This window comes from Aptenodytes forsteri, unplaced genomic scaffold (genome assembly GCF_000699145.1).
Source record: "Aptenodytes forsteri isolate BGI_AS27 unplaced genomic scaffold, ASM69914v1 Scaffold41, whole genome shotgun sequence".
NCBI lineage: Eukaryota > Metazoa > Chordata > Aves > Sphenisciformes > Spheniscidae > Aptenodytes > Aptenodytes forsteri.
Genome location: NW_008796211.1, coordinates 1,894,788 through 1,921,771, shown reverse-complemented (window position 1 = coordinate 1,921,771; position 26,984 = coordinate 1,894,788). Strand labels below are relative to the sequence as shown.

The 26,984-nt window shown below is 38.3% G+C and overlaps 1 protein-coding gene across 1 annotated transcript in view; it reads right to left on the bottom strand.

The window, feature by feature from the left end:
- The window catches only part of ADGRV1 (adhesion G protein-coupled receptor V1), a 305,425-nt gene that overhangs the window by 24,553 nt on the left and 253,888 nt on the right, over nt 1-26,984 (bottom strand). The window contains exon 88 of the mRNA XM_019474377.1: nt 18,136-18,257. Within this exon, the coding sequence (XP_019329922.1) occupies nt 18,136-18,257 (122 nt within the window). The remainder of the gene's footprint in view (nt 1-18,135; nt 18,258-26,984) is intronic.

Genomic DNA, 26,984 nt, shown 5'->3' with positions numbered 1-26,984 from the left:
ATGAGGTCTCCCCTCAGCCTCCTTTTCTCCAGGCTAAACAACCCCAGTTCCCTCAGCCGCTCCTCATAAGACTTGTTCTCCAGACCCCTCACCAGCCTCGTTGCCCTTCTCTGGACACGCTCCAGCACCTCAATGTCCTTCTTGTAGTGAGGGGCCCAAAACTGAACACAGTATTCGAGTGAACGTCCATCTTACGCCTTAGATAACTCTGAATTCAGATATAGAGCTATTCAAAGCATATACATTCAGTTACTTGTAACTGCCCTGGCAGCCTTAGGTTAAGCTTCATATGTAATGAATTACTAGATGTAAAACTAGATGTAAAATTAGATGTACAATTACATTACTACATGTTAAATTTGGGGCAAAGATGATAATATGTTTTTTTTTTCCTCCATTAGAAAGTATAAATGTACAATGAAGATCATACTTACCAATATGAATTAAGGCAACAAAATGCATTTACTTTGTGCCATACTTTAGTTATATGTTGCCTTTACTGCAGAAATGGAAGGAATAAATGGAGGATAAACTGAATTTCTTAATTTGAAAGGAATCTAGCAGGAAAATTTAAAAAAGCACCGGTAGTAAGAATCTTCCCAAACTTTGCTGAAAGCAACAGAAAAGGAATTAGAGATCAGGATTTCATCTCACATATGAGTATCACACATACAACACTTCAACTTCAGTATGCAAAGAAAATGCTATAAAAAAATCCAGGAAGGATTCCTATCAAAAGGAAGACAAGTTGCTAGTCAAAAAAACATGAAATGGTCAGTAATACATTGGCCTATACAAGAATATCACCCATGCAAGGCATTTTTATGCTTGGCAAATGGACTCTTAGCAGGTGTAATCATTAATTAGTATTAATTCTGAGACAATTGGCAGAATCTGTTCCACAATTCTGCTTATGCATAGTTTCTAAAGGGTCAATAAATCATTAATATATGGCATAGGCATGACTATTATGTTTTGCAGATGTTACTAAGTGCAGTGTTTGTGGCATGGCTGTTGTGATAATTATAGTCCGACCTGTTGGACATTAACAGACTTGGGGCAGCAAAGCACTTACCAAAGCGCCTGTTACTTAGTAAACCGTAATCATACATATGAAAGTGAAGTTTTAATACAAAACAAAATTTAACACAAAACAAAACATGACCCAACCGAATGACCAATCCAAAGGCCACTAAGGAAAAGGGTACTAGAGTCATCATCTGAGCAAGAGCCAGGTCAACAGCAGCGTAGCAGAGTAAGCAGCGCTGAGCCCAAGCTTGGGAGCTTTTCCCCCCATCACCGCACCCCCCCGGCCCTGCATCTCTGTTGACACTATTATATTACTCTTGGCTCCAAAGCAGATGTGCTCTATGTCCGTTTAGGATTATCTGTGTCGTATCACATAGCGGATGTATTTCAAATGGCAGCCCAAAAATCTAGCACTCATGCTTTAAGGATGCACTGACATATTTTTGTAAAGAAAATAAATACATATCTTTACACTTTTTTCAGTATTTGAGGAATGTGCTGAAAGGAAGGTTTCACTTTCAACAAAAGGACTGTTTTTTCTCTGTTCTTGTTAGGTCACTGAAATCAAGATTTTATCCAGTTTGCCAATGAAAGGATCCCGTAGTACATGATATGAGTCCAAGTTCACCATTCAGGAGGAAAGGATGTAGTAACCTTACACGCTGCTTTTTTCTGGGATTATTTTTGCCCTGTTGCCTTCCTGGGGTCAGCAAGGGATAGCAGTGAAGATAGCAGTAAAGATATAAGTCTTTGAAATTAACTTCTGATCCTCCGGCTCAGCCGTGCTGGAGAGGAGATTACTCGGTGGGATAGGATGAAGTACCCTACAAGGCACACCTCAACCCCAAACTGCAAGACTCTTCCATCCTCTACACAGTGTCTTTGAGTATTGACATGACGACTGATTCCTTTTTTTTTATGAAAAATAAAGGCTGAACCATTTAACACCTACTTAAACACTTTTTTGAAAAGCTGCAGAATACAGTATAACTTAGGTTTTATGTGAACAAAGCTAATAAAAATAATCCTTTAATGCACTAACTGGCTCAATCTACACAAGTCACACACAGAAATCACATTCTGGGCAGAAAGCTTTAACTATGATCCTGGGATTTATTTATTTTTGCATTGTTTGTATTGGTACTGTGCAAGGAGAAATTTCCAGGCAAGTTAGACGTCACTTAGTGTTAAGTACCGCATTATTTTCTTCTAGTTCACGCTTGACATTTTAGCTATTACAAATCATTTTTACAAACTAAGCCAAGCCATGTTAGCAAAGTGACTAAACAGTTTGTGCTAATGCTCTTTGCCAATGGAAAGGAGGGTGGCAATCTGAAGCAATCCAAAAGGAGATGTTTCCAGGAAGAAGAGGGTCTTTATTTAGATTGTGCTGAAAATCATTCATCCCACAGCTCCTTCTACTCTCTACTGTTACAGGGATTTAATGACCTAGTAGCACTGAATCTGGCTTCCATTTAGAAAATAAAATCCATTCAAAAAATAAAGTACTTGCAGCAATACAGACTAAGAGATTGGTAGTAATATGGTTTAATAAACTAAGTACAAACCTGAAATGTAGGAGCCATTGAATTTGCTTCCTGTATTAGCAAGTATGCTGGCCCTACACAAGTCATTTATCTTCCCATGGCTTTTATTCCAGCCATATATAAAACAGAGATGATAATATCCATCTCAGAAAGGTACTCTGAAGATTGACAGGCTGGTAATTCATGCTGCTGCAGAGCAGACATGACTACTTACAGGCAGGTGAACTATAAAAAAAAAGATAGTCATTAAAAAATAATTTATTGTCAGTTTTCCTTAAATCAGTGTATCCTACTGTGATAATTTTCACAAGCAGAAAATGACTAATTATGAGTACTTTGAAATTTCTTTACAATGCATGAACTTAAAATTTATATTACATTAGTGAAAATACTGCATTTCTCATGTTTGTTATTTTCTGTATTTCCAGATTTCTGTAAGTTTGTCCAAATACACCAGACAAGATCTGTGTTTTTCTACAAATATATTTGCTGTTACTTTAAATATTTCTAAAATTTTGTAAGGGCTACCCTAAAGATACTTTCTCAGTTGGTTTTCATGTGTCCTAAAGGAAAGTAGGACAGTTACATTGTTTTTCAAGGGATTGGGATAATAACTTCAGACAAAATTCAGCACACATGGAAAGATCTTGGATAAATTACTTTTTAGACTATTTCTACACTGACTCTTAAGAAAAACTTCTAGTGGTCCAACGATCTTGTCATGACTCCATGGCCTCACTACATCTTGTACTACTGCAGCCTACGTGAAGGACATCTTCACTGTACTTATTTGCAAAGCAAAGCCCCTGTGGAAATGTGGATACAAATGATTGGTTTCTCCTTCTGAGATTACCTATTTCTTAGAGAGAAACGTAAAAAGGTTCTCAGATAGGCAAAGAAATATTGGAATGGGTGCTAGCAGACTTTCTGTTCTTAATGTATACGATGCCTAGATATTTTTTTGAAACCTATGCAGAAGGGGACAAAGAAGCAGGTGCGTAAGGACAGGGTTGTCTTTGGGACTAAATCTCAGGAGATATTCAAGGACGGGACTGGATTCCTGCCATGGGAAGAAGGGGAGAAGCTTTGCTGCTTGTTGCAAAACACTCCAGAGCAATGGTCCTTAGTGTGGTTTTAGAGCACAGAAACAGTCTTTGCTCCTCCCTGACTCAGCTTGAAGGTACCTAGCGTACTTGAGGTTTATTTCAACTTATTCCCATTGTCTCTCATCCTCCCACCAGGCAGCACTTTAAATAGTGCAGTGCACTGCCAGTTACGATTTTTATGGACAAACAGTTAAATATCCAACCTGCTCACCTTCTTGATGACCTCCTCTTAGGTCCCTGGCCACAAAAGCTTGTTGCCTGCCTGTCATGCTGGCCTGTTGCCTAATTGTCTGGTTGTACTGCGTGTCCTGCATGTCCATTTCTTGTCTCATGTTGGAGTTTATGGACACCTGAGGGCACAGGACATCTTTTGTTCTCTGTACAGTATTCAACACAATGAAAGTCTGGCCCAGTCATGAACTCCAGAGCACTACAGTTAACGTATAATCAAAGTTTCTCAACCTAAATAATTGCTAGGCATTAGCATTTACTGAGAAGCAAGTATATAGGCACCCAGCTAAAGCAGGTGGTCCTAACCTGAGCTTAGTTCTCAAGACTTTAGCAGATGTTCATCAGCAAAAATATACTGTAATAAGGAAAGGACAAAGCACTCTTTATCATTAAAGGGCAACGTGAAAGTAACCAGTTCCTAAGATGACTATTACTTATTTTCACTTTTTTATGTGTTGGTTTTTGTTGGTTTTTTTAGAACACAAAGACAATTCTGTTTAATAAAACATTACAGTATAAAGAGCCTAAACACTGAAATGTTATTCTGACTGAAAGTAATGAGAAAGCAGGAACCTCACATGTGTCTGGTGAAGCATCCTCTGGAATCACATTTCCCTCTTTACCGACGACATAAAAAACCTTTGGAAACCAGTGTACTAATTTAGGTGCCAAGAGGTGGGGAGTGTGACTAACCCTTTTTTGTTCACTGATGAAAATGAAATGACAGAATTGAAAATAGACCTATAAGCACATACTCCTTTTATGAAATACAAATTTCTGTCACATAGGTTGACCTATTCGGCTAATAATAGGTGGTTACACAAAAGCTAGTGTGAAAATAAAGCTTTGCAGGAAACAGCAGTCTTCATGGTGAGAATCACTGTTTTCCTGCCACCTTTCAGAAGCCAGGAATGAGAAAAAGGTCCTGCAAGAGCTGCTGGCTCCACTCCACTTGGAAAGGAATCACTCTGCCTATTAAAGTGCCAGTTTTCTCTTTCCTGGAACTCAAAAGATTCATCCTAGAGGATGAATTCTTATGCTGGGGCATAAGAAATACTGAACTTTCAAAATCCTCTAGTGGGTGTGCAGGGTATCTGAGCATATTTTAGGATAAGTGTTACAATTTTCAGCCTGCTTCCCTGTTACACATTTTTTGAAGCACAGTCACAACATTAGGAAGTCTCCAGTAGACCATGTGTTTTATTTACACAAACTCACACAGACAGAGAGAAAATAAGATGATACCCTTCACAAAACTAAATCTTCTACTCACCCTCCTTTAAGAAGACAAACAAAGAACAAAGAAAAAATATCAGTGTGGCTCCCAGTTTTGCAATTGAGGATCTACTATATCTTTGTCACTAAAACTTTCCATGACTCTATTGTAACAGCAAAACAACACATCTGAAGATTAAACAAATAATCAGCTGACAGTACGAGTTTATTTGGTGCCTTTTTTAATCCAATTGACCTTTGTCAAGGCAAAGGCAAAAGAGCAACACTTGACATTTTGCTCAAAATAAAGAAAACATAATTTAGCAATTTTCATCCAACTGTGGTTAGCTCCAGCTTCACAGTTGCTCAACTCTTCCCAGACACAAATGATCTGCAGTCCTCACATGCATTAGAAAGCTTCCTGAGAGAGTTGCTACTAAGTGGTTATATTCAGATCTCACATTTAACTGTTGACATGTTCCCCTTTGGAGAAAAAAAATCCATCACAAAAATTTAGTACGAAAAGAAAACCCTGGCAACATTACGATTAAATACTTTCAAACAAACTGACTTTGGAATGAATGTACGACAGTACAGTTAACAAGTTCCTTAAATTCATGGTCCTTTTGTTAATAGAAGGAAATACTGAAAATCTCAAAGAATTTAGTGGTATGAGATCATAGCCACACTCGGTGTTTCTGAGCAGGTTAGATGTTTAACTGCCCATACAAGTGGCAGCTGGCAGAGCACTGTGCTAGTAGATGTAGTCAAAGTGAATTTAACTTTGAAAGTGATGCTCAATGCCTTCTTTATGCCCTCACACCACCTTGCCTCCTGAGCAGAACCAAGATGTTGGAACTTAAAAAGTTGTTCTGAGTTAGGGCCAACTCTGAAAGAGGACTGAAGTCTCTAAAAAATGCCTGCTGAGAGACAGGATACATTATTTTGTGTGCAACATGACACTAGTGTGATTAATACAGCTGCTGGGTCACGGCCAGTATGCACACAGACAACAGGTAATTGCCGACACATGAAATACTCTCAGGCTTCTGAAATAAGATTTTCAAATCCCTGATCAAAAGGTATTAGTATACCTTTTTTCTGCTCCTACCATATACAGAATTCATCTCTTGGACCAATGGGCTCAGAAATGTCCACAGGATCCCAAATAATACGTCACCAGTACCTTTTACAATGGCACTCGTATTGCTGTTGGGTACAAAATTAGCATCACATTTGCTTCTTTCAAGCCTGTATCATACTGGTGATTTGCATTTGTCCTGAGATAAAGCAATACACCCATCTCAGTTTGTACTTCTCGTTTATATATAACTTAACAACTTATAGCAGAAGTTCTTTCACTCTTAGTATCTTAGTGCATAATTCTGCACTTAGTGTTGCCAGATCTCATATAATTGCTATTAAGTCATTCCACAGACTAAAAATCATCCATTTCATTGTGTAGGATACATCAGCCCTCTGAATCACCAATAACCCCTAAATTTGTGTAATCAAAAAGCTGTATTAGCATCTTTTCTGCCACAGTCATAATGAAAATTCAAGTGAAGATTAGTATCAAGATGCAATATTATTGGTTTTTTTATTTTTCCCATTTTATTTTTGCCGTATTTTTCCCTTTACTCTTATACCTCCAATTTTGTTGTGGCACTGTATCAAATATCTCCCTAAGAGTTGAATGGATTTGCTGCATTTCTTTTTGTCTGGATTAGCAGATAATGGCTTGGACTAGTATGCCTAACTTCACTACATCCAAGCTAGATTTTATCTTACTTTTAAGTATCTGATCTTTAATCATAAAACTGATGTCTAACAGGCTCCTAGTTGACAAAATCAAAATATATTTAGCATATAAGATACAGTCTGAATCTATGTTCTGGCACAAAAAGGTTTTGCTGATATCTAGAGGTCTCCCAGCTTTATTTCAAGGACTCTTTGCTTATTCTATTCCAAAATGCTTTTGAGTAAAAAGCAAACTATATATATGTCATGTCACTGTTGCAAAAAGTCATTGTTTCTTTTGGCAAACTACCTCCCCTTTAGTCCTAATGTGACCTGTTAGGGCTCACAACAACACTTCTTTAGAAGAAAGCACTTCTAAAAAGAATCCATTGAACAGTTTCTTTTAGGCTAACTCTGTCCTAGTTTGGACAACTTCTAATTCATTATTTCCTAGGCTGGCAAAACCATTATCAATTGCACTTAGAGATGGGCTCTGTCCTCACTGGAAAATAAGCATTTGCAATTTATCTGCATGTAGATTAACACAAGAAATTTTTTTTTTAAATGCACTACAAGAAAAAGCTGCAAAGAATTGGTCTCACTGATATTGTCTCACTGATGTTTTCAAGATTATTTTAACTCTATCTTGCCCACAATCCAGGAGGATTTCACTAGGTGATAAAACTTATTAAGTGGTCTTTTTTTTTTTAAAAGTTTGGAACTCCTACTTTATTGACACTGGTTGCTGTATGCAATAACCTTTTCACTTACATGACAGAAGTTCCTTCATGCATTATTCTATGAGGACCATACGCTTAAATGATTGGATTTTCTTTTTCCCAGTCTTGTATACATTTTTAATACCCCTTCCTGTTCTCTTCTTTTACCAATTCAACAAGTCATCCTATAAGTTAAAGCTGGATGGTGGTCCTTGAACTCATATTCCTTCAACACTCATCAGCTGGATGACATTCCAAAAATCTAAACAATTTCCAACAGTGACTCCTGTTTAAAATGTATTGTATGTCAAGGATAAAATAAAATACAAAGAGGGACTTTATGTTGCATATAGTACTTCAGAAAAAAGTTAATGAAGTCAGTCTTTACTGAATTTCTTTTATTTCGGTGTTATTTCAGAATGAAATTTTAGCTTATCATGGTCTCTGCTAAAATTGCATATCATGAATATGCTGAGTAATAATGAAACTATGAGAGATAAAAGCAGTAATGCCATTCACTCTTTCTACAGTAGTTGCTTGGAGGCCACTGAAGCTGTATGTAAAAGAATGATTTTTTTTTTTTTAACACAAGTTTTACAAGCCTCCAGACAAGGCCTCATCTGTATTTATCACGAAGAAAAGGAGAAAACATCCTTCTCATACTGGTGAAACATCAGGCTTGTACAATATAGAGGGTTCTTGTGCAGGAAATGTGTGGGTGGAAGAAAAGGGAACGGTTCTTTTCCTAGAGGCTATTAAAACTTTACATGCATTTATTTCACAGAAATGTTCAGATCAGCCTTCATATTGTAATGATGTTCAGCATGAAGATACATATGCATAGAGATCACTCCGCAGTGCTGAAACATGAGAAACTGAATCCACTACTCCAAAATGATTCCTAAAGATGGCTAATATTTTACCTAAACTTTCCCATCTATATCATTTCCAGGTCTTTGGGTTTTATCATTAGTTCTGTGATATTTGGTGCTTTTCTAAAAACACATGACCTCAGGGGCCATGTGGCCAGTGTTGTTATCTATCTATCACAATGAATGGGTTGAGAATAGAGCTTCCCACACGTCAAATCATAGAATCACAGGAGAACTGGCTGGATGGGACCTCTGAAGGACATTTAGTCCACTCAGAGGGTTAGTCCATTCATCAGGTCAGTAGCTTTGTCTATTTTACCTAAACTTTCCCATCTATATCATTTCCAGGTCTTTGGGTTTTATCATTAGTTCTGTGATATTTGGTGCTTTTCTAAAAACACATGACCTCAGGGGCCATGTGGCCAGTGTTGTTATCTATCTATCACAATGAATGGGTTGAGAATAGAGCTTCCCACACGTCAAATCATAGAATCACAGGAGAACTGGCTGGATGGGACCTCTGAAGGACATTTAGTCCACTCAGAGGGTTAGTCCATTCATCAGGTCAGTATGGCTTTGTCTAGCTGAGTCTTAAAACCATACAGCAATGGAGATCCCAAACCTCTCTGGACAACGGTTCCAGTTCTGTACTTCATACCAGTGGATTATTTTTCCTAATGTCCAATCTGAAAACCTCCTACGCCACAGTTTTGTGGCCATGTGCCCTTGTTGTACCACCTGGCACTATCAAGAGAGTAGAGTGGAAAAGCATGACATCATCATCTTTTTAATTACCTTTCAAATATTTGCATGCTGCTATTACATTTTCCAATGGTGTCCTCACCTGACTAAACAAGCCCAGGTCCCTCAGCCACTCTTCACAGGACATGTGCTCCAGGCCTCCGACCACCATGGTAGCCCTCCCTTGAACCCTCACTAGATTCTACACACACCTCGTGAACTGGAGACTCCAAAGTCTTGGAGAGTATTCCAAGTGTAGCTTCACTAGCTCTGAGTAGACAAGCATGACAACTCAATCCGTTGGCCAAATTCCTCCTGGTGCAGCCTCGTATGTGCTTTGCCTTATGTCCAAGGGGAGTTCCACTTCCCCTAGTTACTGTCAGTTGCAAATTTCCTGAAGTTATACTCTGCCTTTCTAAAATCTGAGAGTAATGTGATCCTTTTCCTTGCCATTGCACTTATCTTCAGTCACCATGATTTTTCAAGAATAGGCTCACAATTACATGGCCAGCTCTTTCAGCACTTCTGGATGATTCCCTTTCAGTCCCATGGATCTGGGTATTACAGCTTCTCTAAGTGGTCCTCAGCCTGTTACTCCCCTGCTTTTTGCTGCCTCTCTCCTTCCCAAACCCTGCCAAGTGAGTGCAGCAGGCTCTGCTGGTGAAAACCAGTGGGGTATAAAAAAAAGGCATTAAGTACTTCAGCCAATTATAAAGAAACTCTACTTTCAAGACTTAGAAGCCACACTCTCAACTTCTGAATGCTATGACCATCAATTAGTGGTCTTAAAATAATAGTACAGAATTTAGAAGTGTGGATTGAAAAGCAAAATAAAGATTGACTCTACATTATGATTATACTGAGATACTTATTTTAGCTGAGTTGTTGAAAAAATGCTATTTATGGTGACACAAAGAGATTGGCAGCAATGCAGAACACAAAGGTGGGTGATTTGTTACAGATACCAAATCAAGATGGTTGCTATCTTATTCTCCACAATAAGGAAAGTCGACTCTTATTGACAGAGCTGGAAGAAGATCCCAAGTCCTTTTCAGTGGATATAGCAGTATATGTTATAGTTACATTTCTTACTTGTTACATAATTCTTGCTATTACTAACGCCTTCCTAGGGGAATGGTTAAAACTGCTTTGTCATCTTCTACCTCAAAAAATGATTAAAGTGTTTAGAGGTTTTTCCTGAAATATATTTTAAGGTAAGTTCTTCAAGAACTGCCGAAGTATTTTCATAAATGCTATTTATTTAATTACTATATTTGTTTTAAAAAATACACTGTTTTAATTTTTTCTAAAATGGGCAACAGATTGAAATTCTCCCTAAATGTTTTTGATTGACGATTGCTTGAAAATCCAGTAAATCAAAGCCCATTTCAGTACATTCTTTCACTCTGTACTTTTTGCAATTTTATTATTGATTATTCTGTATACCTTCATCATCATCATAAACACAGCTCTAGACACAAGCTATTCTCTTCTGACATCAGTTTCTCCTATATATTTATCAGGTATTTAGTTCCAACCTAACAATGCTTCGTTTACCTGACACGGCACACTTTTTTCTTTCTTTGTTTTGTCTTCAGCTGTAGACTGACTTTGTGTCCATTACGTAAGAACCTGAATAGGTAAAGGGAGTATTTTACCATAGTTTCATAAGTCATTACGGTAATCATGTATTAGAGTATGTTTAGGGTGGTAACTAGGAACACAGAGCATTCTTCTTTAAGAAGGAAGTAATATACATAGAGAAAGGGATATAAAGTTGAATACTGCATTGTCTTGATTCACTGAATAATCAAGTCACTCAGATGGCTTCGTAAGTTTGCACGGCATACCAATTGCATACCAACGCTACTGCCCAGTCAGGATTATATCCCAAAAGTTTAGCTGCTGATGTCAAAAAGTGCCAAGTCTCAAAAAGCAAGAATCTTTCTTCATTTGCTTTATATTAGTTCTTTTTACTTTTTGTAAAATAAATGCACATACTGAGCAAACTTTTAGGTTTTTTTACTTTAGCAAAAATAACTTCTTTTTCTAACCCTTCGTTGTTCACTTATTAAACAAGTGAACTGTTCTGAGTATACTATTTTCTTTCCTTCCGGGTATAGTATATCTGGAAGAGAATCCAAGCCCCCAGAAACAGCACAGGAATCTACTTTACTGCACAGATGTCAAAATGCAATGCCTGCTTTTGATGTGTATTTTATTTTGTTTCTGGGGTAGTGTATGAATTCTTTGAGTTGTGTTTAATTGTGTTTGGTTTATGCACTCAGCTGACAGAAGAAGATTTGGTATTGCTCGTACTATTTCTACTTGAACAAGCTTATGTGCTTGTCTTGATGGTCTGCTTGTAGTTCACCTTATCCTGGCAATACTATGATGACCTCATTGTCTTTTGTTGGGCTTATCTGCAGTGTAGAATCATTTTCCTGCTAAATCTTTAGGCAGTCTTTTGCAGCCCACCATAGTTACTCGCATCTCATGCGATTTTGTTTGGTTTTGTGTGGCTTAGATCATCAGAACTGCTGTACGGGATCATCTAGTCCATCTCTGACTCATCAGGAGGAGACGCGTTAGGAAGATGCCATAAGGAAAAGGAAGTGAACCTATTTATAGCGGTGGCCTTCTCAGTGTCCCCTGACTATGTCCCACAGTTAAATAGCATGTTCTAGGAAAAAACATGTCTTTCACTTGCAACTGGTGCTGGCATGAGCTTTATAAACCATATACTTTTGTTTATTTTCTTTGCTACGCTAATATAATGCACTTACAAAACTGTCTATCTTTGTTCTCTTGCTTTCTCCATATGCTGTATTTTTTTACTTTTTTTTGGCTTCTAAAACTGTGGCATATTGATTTATCTTGCTACATTTATTTTCTGTTGTTCCATAAACAAGGTATTCCTCATTATAATGGGGGGGACGGTGGGGGACGGGGGTTTGCCACCATATCTACTAGTTTTCTCTGATATTTTATCTCCTTTGCTACCTGAGCTAGCCCTTGGTCCCATTCTGGTTTGCCTCTACTATTTTAATTAATGAAGTTTGGTGAATCACATCTGCTCCAGCCAATGCCAGCTTTGGGCGTGCACCTGTTCACTCGTTTTCTGCATGTCCATATTTCTTGTTAAAGGTACCGTGGGCTTTTCAAACATTTCTACCTGAACTCCTGAATCTTCTCCTACTGTAATCCACTACAGGTAAGTTGACTTTTAAAAATTGTCGTATTAGGCAAGTCAGCCATTTTTCCCAGTTTGGAAAATGACCAGTCAACTCTTACTGCCAGATCTTTCCTGTGTTTCTTGGGAAGATGTATTTTACATGTAACACTGTTGGTCATTATGTGGGCATGAGTCATCCTGGTGTGCTCAAACACAGAGCGGGCAAAGACATTTTACCCTTATCTGCATCAGCCAAAACAACCACACAAGATCTTTTTGAATACTGTGGTTAACAATGGGACATCTCCCAGTTTTGATTTACTTTTCTCCTGACTTATAATTGCTGAAAAATGGAGTTCTGATACTGTTGACAGGTAACATTTCAGTACTTCATAAAAGCAAGGTTTTGATTCAAAATTACTTATTAAAAAAGTTAATTAATTTATTGCTGGGGCTAAGGTGTGGTGGGGCTTAGCACAGGAAACCACGACACGGGTAGCTCAGGGGTATCTAATACCTTGTAGTTTGCAGTGTAGATACACCCTAAATTGTAAGACAGAGGGTTGGGGTGTGCAGTGCAGTTTGCTGGAAATATAGGCAAAGAACAATCAAGATTACCCTGAGAAAGTCGGCTGCAGGGAAGAGCCTGAGAATGGGTCTGAAGCCTCATCCCAACCCCTCTGCAAACAACAGGAAGAGATCCACCCACCGCCCTGAACTTTGGATCCATCGAACGGCAAACATGCCGCTGATGACGTTAGCTATACAAACCAGAAACACCCCCCTAATTGCATGAAAAACACGGCGATCGTTTAGACGAGTATAGCATATGCAAAACAGCTAGTGAAATCCTAACCTTTAGAGAGAAGCACACAAGACAGCAGCTTATTCTTTCACTCCTGACCCCAGCAAATATCTTGTGAATAAATCCACGAAGGCAATCATATGTAAAGAAAAGAGGTGAATGTTCCTCTCAGTTTTGCAAGTGAAAAGGCAAGGAGCCGAGGCCTTTCATGTGAGAGCACGGAGTACGTTTCTGCAACACAGATGCTGCCTGGGTAGGATAATCAGGAGCACGCTGCCGAGGAACTCAAAACATCAGATATCCCAAACATGCTTCTAATCCTTTTCCTTTCATGTTTTTCTAAATTTATTTTTTATTTTGTAAATCAGCTATTGTCCCCCCATTCGGCACTTTGCATGTTTATTCCTGAAGTTACAGGGAAAGGGTTGCTTTCCCCTCCATGCACTAGAATAGCTCGTACTATAAACTCGTCTCTGACAGGAACCGTTTCCCGCAGGAAGTGCTCGGAAACAATTTGTCCTTAGCAGATGATTTTTCTATCAAGTGCATTTCCTAGGAAATGTATGTCACAAGGCTAAACAGCTAAATTGGATAACATGCAGTGTCCTTCCAATCTCCTGAGCTGAATCCATTTGGATATCCAACACATTTTAATGGGTCACGTTCTGCTTCGTTACACGGTCTGTAGCTCCTGAGCAGCAGGGAAGCAGGTCTCTGTTTCTTGTAAACTGTTTCATGTTCTCTTTCCTGTTGGGGAAAAGCTCTTAATGAACACCGAATCGCTCTCCAGCTGAAATAGGGCATGTTGTATAACAGAAATGCCCACCAATAAATGGTAAGACCGCCTTTTATTGCAGAAAAACGGACTCATTTTAACAATCATTATCAATTCTGATAGCTGATAAAGACATAAACATGGGAGTGAGATGCCAACAGCAGGCACTAAAAGACAGCTAGTTCCTCTCGAAATCATTATGAAAAAATCCACTGTTAAGTCCCATTTTCCTCTCCTATTCCCAAACGGCCGGGCTGAGATTAAAGCTTCAAAGGATGCTGGAGACGGCTGTCCATGTCGTGGGTGAAGCTGGCTCTGCAGAGCCTGGAGGCCAGAAGGACCCCTCAGCAGGGAGCGTGTGCTCCCCGAGGCCAGCCCCTCGTTAGTGGGAGTGCGGTCTGCAAAAACCTTATAAAGCTATACCTGCTTACAGCAAAACCCTCATTTATTCAGTATTCAGTATTTATAATACATAATTTTCTTCTACACAAACAGTTTGAATACTGACATTTTCTCTTATTAAGACAATTTGGTGTATCGGCTTATCTGATGAAAAGCATAGATTAAGGAAATTTACAGACTCTTGACCTTGTTACTTCCCTGTTTTTCATTTCATGCTGCATGTCTGGTCACCTGAATCAGACGTCAGTTTTTCTGTTTCCTGATTAGATAAAAGGTAACTTTAAAGCAGGAGAACAATATATGTGGGGCGGTTATTTAAAATGTGGGGGTGTTCCAGGAAATGTTTTTTAAACTCGTTTTATTGTAGAGATTTACAAAGCACTGAAGAGAATCACCTACTAAAACAAACAAATATAAAAACTGTAGTACTGTGAAAGAGCTACTCCATTTTTTTTACTATTCTGAGGGTACCCAACACTAAAAAGGTATCTTTTCCTTTTAAATATTTGGTAACTTTATACTTTAAAAAGTGATTTCCAATATCTAGTAATAAAAGGTAGTGGATACTGTCCTATTACATTTTATGTCTGAAAATTCCAGCAAAGGATAAAAGATGTTTTTAAAATGTGAAGTGTGAAGTTCTTGAGCTCTTCAAAGCTGGAAGGAAAAGTTTTTTATTTACTACTGTTTGAGTTGGAGCTACAGACCTGCATATTTTAATTTAAAATATTAACCAGGAAGAAAATATACATTTGAAATTATTGCATCTCCTTTCAATAAAGGAACATTTATTTTATATTTGAGATTTTACAGATTCTCTAGGGCTAGGAATAGCAAAACCAACAGATTTCTCCTTTTGACATGGAAGACCAATATTGATGTAATTTGTTTGAATATAAATTTGCCTGTTGTGGAGATACTGCAGTATCTCCTGCAAGCCAGCTGACATCTACAGTTATTCCCCAGATAGTACCATCTATCATTAGGGCAAGAAGCCAAATTAATTGATCCCAATGCAAAAGAGACGATATCCCTTGGTGAAGCAGTTGCTCGTGTTGGTAGAGAGGTCAAGGAAGAATCATGGGCAGAAGGGCAATGCGGGCAGCCTGGCATCGCCACGGGGTTGCACAGCAGTGGTAACAACGTAAGGCAAGCTAGCCAGAAGAGGGTGAAGCTTGTAGTATTTGGTTTCTCAATTTTTCATTTCCTAGCTCCTCTGAAGGATTTCGAAGTTTCTCAATATATATTTCCCAGCTGTCTAGTTGAGGGTGGAGATGCAACTGGGGACATGCCTCTGAAAGATTAGAAATGCACCTGCCAACAGAGGCTATCTGATCTTTGTGCATGACCCCACGCTGCTGCAGGATGCAGCCGACAGACAAGTATAGCTCTTGAAAGTGAAAGTTATTTATGTCAGGTCCTTGAGTAACAAAACAATATCTACAGAAATACGTATTCTTTAAGTTGCATGGAATTATAGTAGAAATATTTCTGACATTATAATACCCATAAAAAAGTTCCAGCAGAAGCACATGAGAGTTATGTACTACCTGTGCAGGTCTTATTGGCACATACCTTTTGTATGGACAAGCAATGCTGATAAGAGATGAGTCAACAATCATAGAATAGCCAATAAAACAAAACAAAAAAAACTTCCTAAAGTTCAAAGATTTTAGAGTGCATGAATGGAAACAAAACCACATGAAGAGCATTAAATTTAACCAACTTCACACAGACTGAGAAAAGCAAGTATTTCTGGTTTCATCTCACTTTTACCTGGATCTAAACAAAATCCTAACTCTGGAGTCATTCGGTGGTGCATCACTAATAGTAGTCATGACTTAAACATTATTCTAGGCATGCTTTTACATCTGTGTTTTCCGTATCGCCTGCTATCATACTGGACCACTAGTGCAATAAATCCCCCACAGACCTCGTGGGTCTTATATTTTACACAACTGGCTTTCAACATCCTGTTTTACTTCTTGATGTTATTGCATGAATTGGTGTCTTGAAATTGGCAAAATTAAAATAACAATAATTCTATGGCTTTGAACTTTACGTGAATACAACGAAATTTCAAGTTATATAAAGCAGACTAATATAAAGTCTCTTCTGGCAATTACACAGAAGGGTCAACACTCTGGCCAAGAATGATGATTTTCACAAAGTACTCATATCACTCTTCTCTAAATATGCACTGGCAAGAAAGTAATTTTATTTTAAAGCAAATATCCATGCATTATTACAGTGCTCTGGCACCATTTAACCTCTGCCATAAAATCTCAATTATAATAAATTACCCTTTTCAAAAATTTGTATCTGAGATAGATCTATGTAACACAAACCCAGATTGGATTCTAGTAATAATTCTTTGTAGAGAGACAGTAAAGAAGGACATATACATATCTACATGTACATACACACACGTCACCACACTTTTATGCTTTATATCAGCGCATTAAGTTTCACTATAAAGTTACAGTTGTAGTGCTAAAACTCTCGTGGGGGTTTGCCTGTACTCTGAGATTTTGCAGGGGGAGAGGAAAGGGAGGGAACTGCTGCCAGTCCTGCAGAGTTGTGGCAGTCTGACTACAAAAAAAGCTCAGCTGCCTTCCTGAAAAGCAATTTTATTTGCTTGTGGACAATTACTAGAGCTTATCTACTCATGTAACTTCACAGAAGAAATCATCATAATGAATTTGAGCCAATATATGCCAAAATATACAGAATAGTTAAATGACAATGTATACTGAATAATTAAATGTATTGCAAGGAGAATAACCTACTTTTTTTTTTCTCATTTTAAAAAAACCATTTATGTCTGAGATGTGAATTTTGAAAATGTTTAGATCTCTGCTTAAGGAAACTCCCACCTTTTGAATTCAAATCTAAAATAAATCTGTTTTGTGAAAATATATCTTTTTAATTAATTTTTATTTGATGAGGTATAAAGATTTTTAATATAGGTAAATCATACATGGCAACACAGATATTTCTATAATGAAAATGGCAGAGGAACTTGCATACCATACATTTGGATATATATTTTTAATTCCTCATCATTTCACTGTTTTCAGACCTCAGAGGCATTTTCCCCATCCGTGACATACTATCCTTTATTCTGTAAACAATTCCACAATGTGAGGTATAGCATTGAATTCAGTGTAATGCAGTACTGAGTCCAGTAGAAGCACTTGCATGTGTAAAATTCTGCAAAAGGCTATTTGCATTTTTTATAACTAATAATCAACTTCCATATATTTGATTTTTTTCAGTGAAAAGATCTTTGCTTTACCAATATGTATACTGCATGGGAAAAGCTAAGCCTCAAGGCTCACCTCTAATAAGGAAAAAAAATTCAATATTATGGTTATATAATTTTAAAATCTTTGTAGTTTTTTTTATTAGAGTTAACAGATACAGAAAATTGAAATACTCGGTGTTTTTGCAAAGGCTGCAGATATTTCAGTTTTACGCTATAATTATCTCCGTAACATATTACATACAGAAGCAAGCAATTTTCTTTCCCAGTGTATTAGCTATGAAATTAAATCTGTGCAATTATACTGCTATTGTTTCAAAACAATGCATCCCTTGCTTTAATATGCAGCCTATATGTTAATTTCAGAAATAAAGAGAATACATAATTAACACTTCCACTGTGTCACAATGTGTTTCTGGATGTTGTTCAGCTGGTGAAGCTGAAACGACAAACATGTGAGCAGTGGAGATGACCCCCCAGCTCTGCAAGAAAGGAAAAGGCGCCAGCTCTTACCTGCAAGCTGTTGAAGATGATGAAGAAGACTAACATCCAGAGGTGCCGGTAAGCCATGTGCAGTCCTCCCCACAGCCAGGTGACAGAAACCAGGGCAAAGAGGTACAAGACCAAGGGGATCTCTGAAAACCACAAACACAGCATTTCAGCTGGTGCGCCCTGGGAAAAACACTTTTTAAAGCATTACTGATGCAGGACCTGGTTTCGCCGTCTCTGGCCAACCTTGGGGTTCATTCTCCAGTGACGGGCAGCCCTTCTCCTGTCCCAGCCGGCTGGGGGTCCCAGGGGTCTCAGGACCTTCCCTGGGGCCAGGAGAAGACCAGCAGAAGGGCATAGCTAGCTGGGGGGCTGGGGGATTGTGGAGCCAGGGGGACACAGCCCAGCCCAGCAAACCAGGCACGGGTGCTTTGCAGGTGGGGAGAGCACACGTGGAGTCAGAAAACGTGCTGACCTCGGGGGGGAAGCACGGGAGAGCTCTTGGCAAGCTCTGGAAATTTTTGGGGGAAACGGATTTTCAAGAATTGAGAGGAAAGGGAAAAGAAAAAAGCATTATCAATACAAAAACTGCCACGACTCTGGCAATTTATAGAATTACATAGAAATTATACGAATGGCTTATTCTCTGATTCGTTGTTAGTTTTACTGCAAGCTGAACATGAGAAGGCATCTGACCCTGTAAAACTTTAAGTGACAACCTCCACTCAGTCAAGGAGCCCCCCCAAAGACAGACTTTGCACCAGTTAACTTCATTCACCTTCAAAAATATGTGCAGAATCTGTCCTTAAGCACACATACATACAGCTGCATTTTATATTCCCTACTGTATTTACAGCATAAAAGATTTAAGGAATGCTGGCAGGAAGATGTCTGCGTGGACAAAGTTTGCACAAAGGAAAGCAGAAGTTAGCTTTCGCCCCCACCCGCTCCTGTTGCTGACAGCCAGGTACACCACACTGGCCCCCCCCCCGTGTTGACCGTATTCCCGGCAGACCTCAAAGTCCATGTCTGCGCAGGTCTGCACACTTCAGGGGCAGAGGTGCTCGGCCAGGCATTGCCCCTCTCCCCATTAGTCATGCGGCATCAAGCAAAGAGCCGGGACGTGCTTTTGACAGGCATCGTTCTAGAAACAGCAGTTTGGGAGCACTTAGGCATTTTGTATAATACTGTACAAATAGTAAGTGCCAGCCAAAGTCAAGACTACTTTCCAGCAAGGCAGGCAGTAGTTGCTTCAGGGTTATAACTATTGCTTTGGCAGAAATGTATGCGTAGATTTTTATAAACAAGGGAATGACTTGAAGTGAAGCACATTGTGAGCAGGTACTGTGTTCCTAAACTTTTCCCTATTAAAGCCTAATACCATTCAGTAAAACCTGGGGGGCAAACCTGGGCTGTTCTGCAACCACTGTTTGATAGTGTGACATAACATTCAACAAAGATATGTATTTCCTTAGTGAATTATAATGAGATGCTGTGTTACACATGAAAATTAACATTATGCTAGGGTAGTGGTAACCTAGGACTAGAGGTAATAAAACCGAAATATTGAAGTAAACTTCGTTCTTTGGAACAGTTAACAAGGCCCTGCTTTTTCTGCTGAGGGAAAAAAAAAAACCCTACTTGTTTTTACTGGAAAATAACAAAGGCCATTACAGCATTAAGAAAATCAGATTCCCTAAGTAAAGGTGCTTGAAAGTTCAGCTCTACTCATCGTTAAGGTACTCCCGTTCTGCCATTATGTCTGAGGACATGACATTAATCCTCTCCAGTTTGCCCAGTCATAAATAGTGCTACTTCTGTGCATGCAGGATTGCGAGCTTGCTCTCAGTGGATGGGAGGATGCTGTGCTGTGAGCCCCAGGCAGCTAGGGACCTCTGGTAGGACTCGAGGAGGCATCATGGGTGGTTATTGGTGCCTTCGAATGACATTAGATTCATGTATTTCATGTCACAGGAGATCTAAAGGATCTGTACATGATCAGTATATACAACATGGGACCTGTGGAAGGTCCATTCCTTATGAAGAGAAAGCTGGAGGCCAGACTGGATAACCTTGGTTGTCTCAAATGACAATCGATGCCCATTAAGCACCTGAATCATTTCTCCCAGGGCGAGGTGAGGTCTGGCCAAAATTTATTACAGAGACTTCCCCAGGATCCCTGATCCATAACATAACACTAATGATACATGTGTATTTTTAAGAGCAGCATCAGGGGAAGAAGATTAAGGCTCTGTTATTTGTCTGGGAGGAACTCGATTTTGTTAGATGAATAGAATGGAAATGCAAAGTATTTCTCACGCCGCACTCCACAGGCACGAGTATCCCTTGCACACAAAGCACCCGTCTCAAAGTCCCTTGGGCAAAATGGAAAAATTCCGTGTGGCTTCAACAGATGTTGAAACAAACTTTTCTGTAACAGCTACTAATATACATGGCTAACATCACAATGCTTTTACAATAATTGAAAATGCAAAGCCCTCTAAATCACCAGGTAGTACAGTAAGAAGTAGAGCATGAAGTATTTCTCTTTATCCTACATTGCATACACTAATGAATCCAAATGCTTATTAGATGTGTACTTAACAATGTTCACAAAAAAACAGCAAAGAACTGGTAACTTCAAAGTTTTTAAGGTCATAATAATGAAATTTACCAAAATAAAAAAAAAGAAAGCATACATCAAAAAATGTTGCTTTTTGTAAATGTAATTCTAAAGGTAAATTCAGTAATTATCTGTAGAGCAACTCATTAATTTATTTGTGCACAGATATTAATGGAATGATACCTTTTTGTTTAAATCTCAAAATCATGCCATAGACTTTAGCTGCTTATGAAATTCAACTGATGTAATGGACTGGCAACTAATGATCACTAATGCATACAATTCTAAATGCTCTACATAGACCAAAGCAAACAATGAAGAGAATTATGTCGGGAAGTTGAATAATGGCAAGTTGGCTTTTGTATTACATTGCAATACGGTCCAACTTAGTTGGGGGGCAGGGGAGAGAAGAAAGCAAATTGTGGAAGGACAAACTGCAGGCAGTAGAAACATGCCAAAAATTAACACCATGATTTCTGCTTTTAGTGCATAAACATCACCTAAGGAAAAATACCACAATATTAATCATAACCTAGCACCTCTAGACTGTTGAAACCATAGGTCACTGAAATAGCCGTGTACATAAAGCTGAAGGAAATGGAGGAATATGATATCTGGATCATATAGTTTTGATATACAATGATCTGACTTTATTATCTTCAAGTGTGTGTGAGGGGGAAATTTGATAAATTCAGTGCTATCTCACCAGAATAAACTCACCACAGATAAAACCAGAATCGAACTCACTGAAGCCAACAAGATGTCTGTGGAGTGTACCTTGAGTAATTCTGATAAAATTTTACGTAATGAATGCTACTCAGTACAAACATGTCAATTTATATATGCATTATAACAATAAAGGTGGCCTGAAGATACCTGTTTTTTGCCAGATGCTGAATGTTTGCACAGTTTATGATTCTGCTTTTATCTTTGTCAGTAACAATTGCTTCATTAGCAGTATTGTAAAGGGTTAATAGACAGTTGAAACTTTGGCAGCATTTAGTTTCAGCTGTTTGAATTCTCTTTACCCATTTTGAGCAGACAAATTTGTTGTATATAATCAAACAAAAGCTCAATTACTAGAACAAACATACCAGAAAATTGGCAACAATGTCTTTTAAGTTTGTAAAAACAGCCCTGCATCAAGGAAAAGGATGCCAATAAATAGGCTTGAAATGAACCAAAATAGACAGTCTAGTTATCTGCGGTTTCCTTCATACGGAAAGAAAACCAACACCCCCCTCCCAAACAAAGTCAAAGGGTACTTCTGGGCAGATGAACCTTCACTGACAAGAACTTTACTCTAACTCCAAGTGCAAACAGTTGCCTTTAGACTACTTGAGTAATGAGTAAACCTTAGCAGATAAAAGACTGCCGTGGAGCAGTCAACTCAGCACAGTGTGATGTAGGGGAGGCACTGTCAAGCAGCTCTGCTGGGCATTGCATATTCGAACCGTGCTGGTCCACATTTTTCTTACACTATTATCACACCTTTTTTTAGTACTAGGAATGATGAAGGGTTTTATTTACGCAGCAGTCAGTCCACCCACTCCTTAAATATATATATATATGTATCTATGTATGTATATATCACCACCCTGACTGTTCATGCCTCTCCCTGAAATATCTCCCCTTTTCCCTAACTACAAGTTTAAGAAACATCGGCAGAGTTGACGACTCAATACAGATAAATGGAGCTTATGCAGCTCTAGGTGCAGTTTTTTAAAGTTTGAAAACTTACCATAGTCCAGCTTGGTATTTGACCAGGTGAAATTAAATACGTACAATTTACCAAACAACTAAATGTGCCCATTCTTTCTCACTTCTTCCCCATTGCTGAGAAAAGATTATTTTCCTTATTAACTTATCTATAAAATTTATTTTTTCTGCAATCTGTTCTGATCTGAGGGCTGCGGTACATTGTAATCAGATTTTATGGGTGGTAAAACTGTTGTTTTACTAGGGGGGTCCTCTGAGAAAAGATTATTTTCCTTATTAACTTATCTATAAAATTTATTTTTTCTGCAATGCTTACCGTTCTGAGGGCTGCGGTACATTGTAATCAGATTTTATGGGTGGTAAAACTGTTGTTTTACTACAGTAGGGGGGTCCTTAGCGTAAACACAAGATTTTGTCCAGTGATTTACATAAAAATGATGCTGGTGAGAATTTGAAAGATAGGCTACAATATTTTCATGACAGGTTTGGATTAGATTACAAAACTCATGAACCAGGAAAAGTATTAAAGTGCTGGAAAAATTGATTTACATCAATGGGAACCTAAAAGGAGCTGTACTGGCTACAAACAAAAGCATATCTGGCCTTGCCTCTAACAAGGGCCAAAAAAGCTGGCCAGATGTGATACTTCTCCCGGCAATTCTCCCATTTACAACTCAGGAGCTTCCTGAAGCAGACAGGAACAGTTCCTGAACAGCTTCTTTCTATTTAGTGATCTTCAGGGGACTTCTCTTTCACAAACTCATCTTGAACTAATTATGGTGAACTTCTTTGATAAATCAGAGTATCCAGTGGCAAGGTACTCCACAGGAATAGCATAAGATTCAGGTAATAAAATGCCAGATTGCTCAGCTGAAACAGCTGTCAGCCTTGCCTTTGTTGTTTGGTTTCCTTAGAGCAGAAGTAAGAACAAGAAATAGGAGGAAACAAAAAAACCCAAAACATTTCCAAACAGCTATGCCTTCACCTACAGTGGTTTTAAACCTGTAACAAAATAAACCCACATAATTTTATATTTCTGAAATAAACCTCACAAAGAAAGACTATGGTGACAGTGTTAAGTTCATCTTCTGCTGCGCCATAAGACATCTGTACTGACCTACACAGAGAAATAATCTGATGATGAGGCTCATGTGTCTACACCTACACCTACTGCAACCTAAGGAGGTTGCAGCAGCTTACTGAGGTCCACAAAGAAGTTTACCACCAAAGGACTGTGGTCTAGTCAGCCTCTGCATGACTTCTTCAGAAATGAGAACTGCAACGGTTGTCACACCTATGTCCCCGAAAGGACTGGAAAAATGGTGAGAAATACTAAATTTTACAATACAGGAAGAGACTGCCTAAAATTTATTCATAGCTGGGGCCTGGAATAGATTCTGCCAGTTGAGTAGTGCTGGTTCAGACACTGCAGAGAAAAAAAAAAGAGTAAGGGAGAAATAATTTTCCAGTGTCAAATGCATCCTATAGATTAACGCCCTTCATACATCGGGTACACCTATCTTGGAAAGCACGGGAAGGAGACACCTGCCAACCTCTGCCCCTGCACGTGACAGCACGAAGAGCCATGTAGCCTCTTGGCAGCCCAAGCCTGGGAGGACAAGGAGGAATGAAGAAGAAAAAGGTGGAAGCAGCTGTGAAGAGGAGCAAGAAGACGAAGTGGAGCCTTGCAGTGTTCCCCATCATGATCCACTGTCACACCTTTGATGGTTCACCTAATGGCAAGTTGAAGATTGAGGTGGGTTCATATATGTCATTGTAATTTCACATAATGATGGGACAGTTTACACGGCTAACTTCTCTCATCCACTGTGTAGTGCCTATTGATTATGAAAGAATAATTTAATGGTGCCTGCCACAACCTGTTTTACCAGGGAGGGAAGCAGCAGTGAAAATCCTCCTGCACAATTTCAGTCAACAACTGCCCACAGTGCATAGCAAAAGGTTCTTTAAAAATGCTTTCTTGCTATATATCTTATACGTCACAGTTGTTAGGAAAACCAATGGACGAGCCCTTGGGCAGAGAGAAAATCTAGCATCTGAATGAACCAACAACTTGCCTGAACAGAAGTATCGAAACAAAAATAAGTGATAAGCCCAATGAAACGAAGATCAGCTCATTGCTATGGAGAAAATCTGTGGCACCACTAGGAAAAGTAACTGAAATGAACTAGAAAAACAACGCACTGTTTTTATGTATTGCCAGCCCTGGAACTGTCTTCAGGATACAAGGATTGGTCCCTTGGGAATACCATGTTCAGTCAAGGAGGTGCGTTTTGATGATGTTTTTGCAATTGGTATCCAGAAAAGACATAACTTTTCAGTTTGAATTAGATTATATATTTCAGATGATAATGCATTATCTTCTTCCTGGAATAGACTTGTAATTCAAAAGAAAATAAACATATTCTGAAATTGCCAATTTTCTGTTTCTTCTGCCTGTAGAGTTAGAACTACTCCTTAACTTCATATATTCGGTCTGTTTCATTACAAAACTGCCAGGTAGACTACCTAAAGGTTTTTTTCCTCCTTTCTTTACCTTATATTATAGATAAAATTCTCCAGAACAATGAGTCTTAGCAGTGAAAAATGTTAAATCAAATAGAAATTAATAAAATTGGAAATTATTAAATAATATTAAAACTCTGAAATGTAATGCTGCTTATGTCTTTGCAGCAAACTTCTAGATGATTTAACTATAGAAAACAAAGAATGCACTATGCTTTCATAACGTATCCGAATGTTTGTATTCTCACCACTGTGTTGGCCTATATTATGTCGTTTTCTATTGCCTGAAGTGTTTAATTTTTTTTCTAAAAATAGGGAAGTCAATAGAAGAAGCAATTAAATAATACAGCTTTAATGATCTTCTGAGTTTACCTATAAATATTTAATATGTGACTTCCCTTTAGGTTGTTAAACTGATAATGCAACTTTAATTGATTTTAATTGTTCTTGGCTAGACATGAAGACCTACTGCAAAACCTGAAAGATCTTTACAAACATTTTTTCCTAGATGACTGCGGAGAATGTATTGCTTCACAGAATTTCACTGATTTGTGGGAGACCTAAATTAGTGAAACATTTACAGACTATTGCTTAAGAACTCATGGGTTAAACTTAGCAACAGAACTACAAAAATGCCACAAAACCTTTTTTTTTTTTTTAAATAAGCTTGAATAACAGTGTTCCAAATCCTGCTGGCTCCATTTTCAATTGCTTTGTACAGCTGCTGTAGAAAAGGAGTTTGGTAACAGGATTTTGTGGCCAAAATAAAGAACATAACAGATTTCCTCATAGAGTTCAAAGGAGAAAATACCACCGCCACCACCAACATGCAATCAGCGACTCATGACAAAACCTCTGATTACAGATTAGGAATGTTAAAGATGTGCAGAATTTAACAGTAGCTGATATGCAGATCAGAGAGCTGGTAGGTAAACATCCATGAATCCAGTTGGACAAAATTGTTCATAGATAATTTATAAAAATAGGAAGCAGAAAACGTGTTAAAATATTATTTTTGGTTCATTTATATTTTTTTATCTGCTGCTCCTTGTGGCAAGGAAGAGTTTGAAGTTAAAGAATACCTCCTAAAAGAGAAGCACAACTCCCGTTAAGCATGAGGACTACATCACTACTACAAAAACACAGAAGATTGGCCTCTCTAACCTTCCCACTAAATCTCAGGTTTTCAGCAAACTTTCTCATACATCTTTAAGACACTTTATGGTATATTCAGATGAAAGACCGGGCATCTTATTACAGCTTATGCTATTACTGTTATGCAGGGACCATGGCAAATCCTAGGACAACAGCAAATCAAAAAAGAAAGAAAAAGTTGAATCGACTTATCTCCATATAATAAAATTATTTAGAAGTATTATGCAAAATATTAAATGAGTGCTAAATTCACAACTGTACAGGCATAACTCATGCAAATTAACTTGCTTCTGCAGATTTCTTTAAAGGAAGAAAACTAATTTGGGCATGTGAAGCACTGTGCAAACAATCTAAATCACATGAGTGCAGATGATGAATTTAAGTTATTATCTTATTCAGATCTTTGTTCTTTATTTCAGCTTGTAATTATGCTTGTGCATTTTGTCTTAACTGTATTTGTAAAAATCTTGGAGGCAAAGATTTGGTTTTCTCCTAATTAAAAAAAGAAAAGCCCCTGGAGCACTATGAAGACTAAAATATTATATCCAATGTGTGACTGTGATGAATACTGTGAATAATGTATATAACTCTTAGTTCAGAGGTAGTCAACATCTGGTTCTTGATTTCTAGATGTATATTGTCATCTCAAGATGAAAGCACTCCTGCAAGTCACTGTTCCTTTGATTCTCTTAGATACCTGATACTTATCTTATAATTCGAGATAAAGATTTCGGCATATAGCTCACAGGATAAGGAAGACATGTAACTACAGGTTTAGATATACATTTTCACTTAGAATCAAAAGCCCTGTCCTCAGTACAATTTCCTGAGCACAGAAGCATGGTTGGAA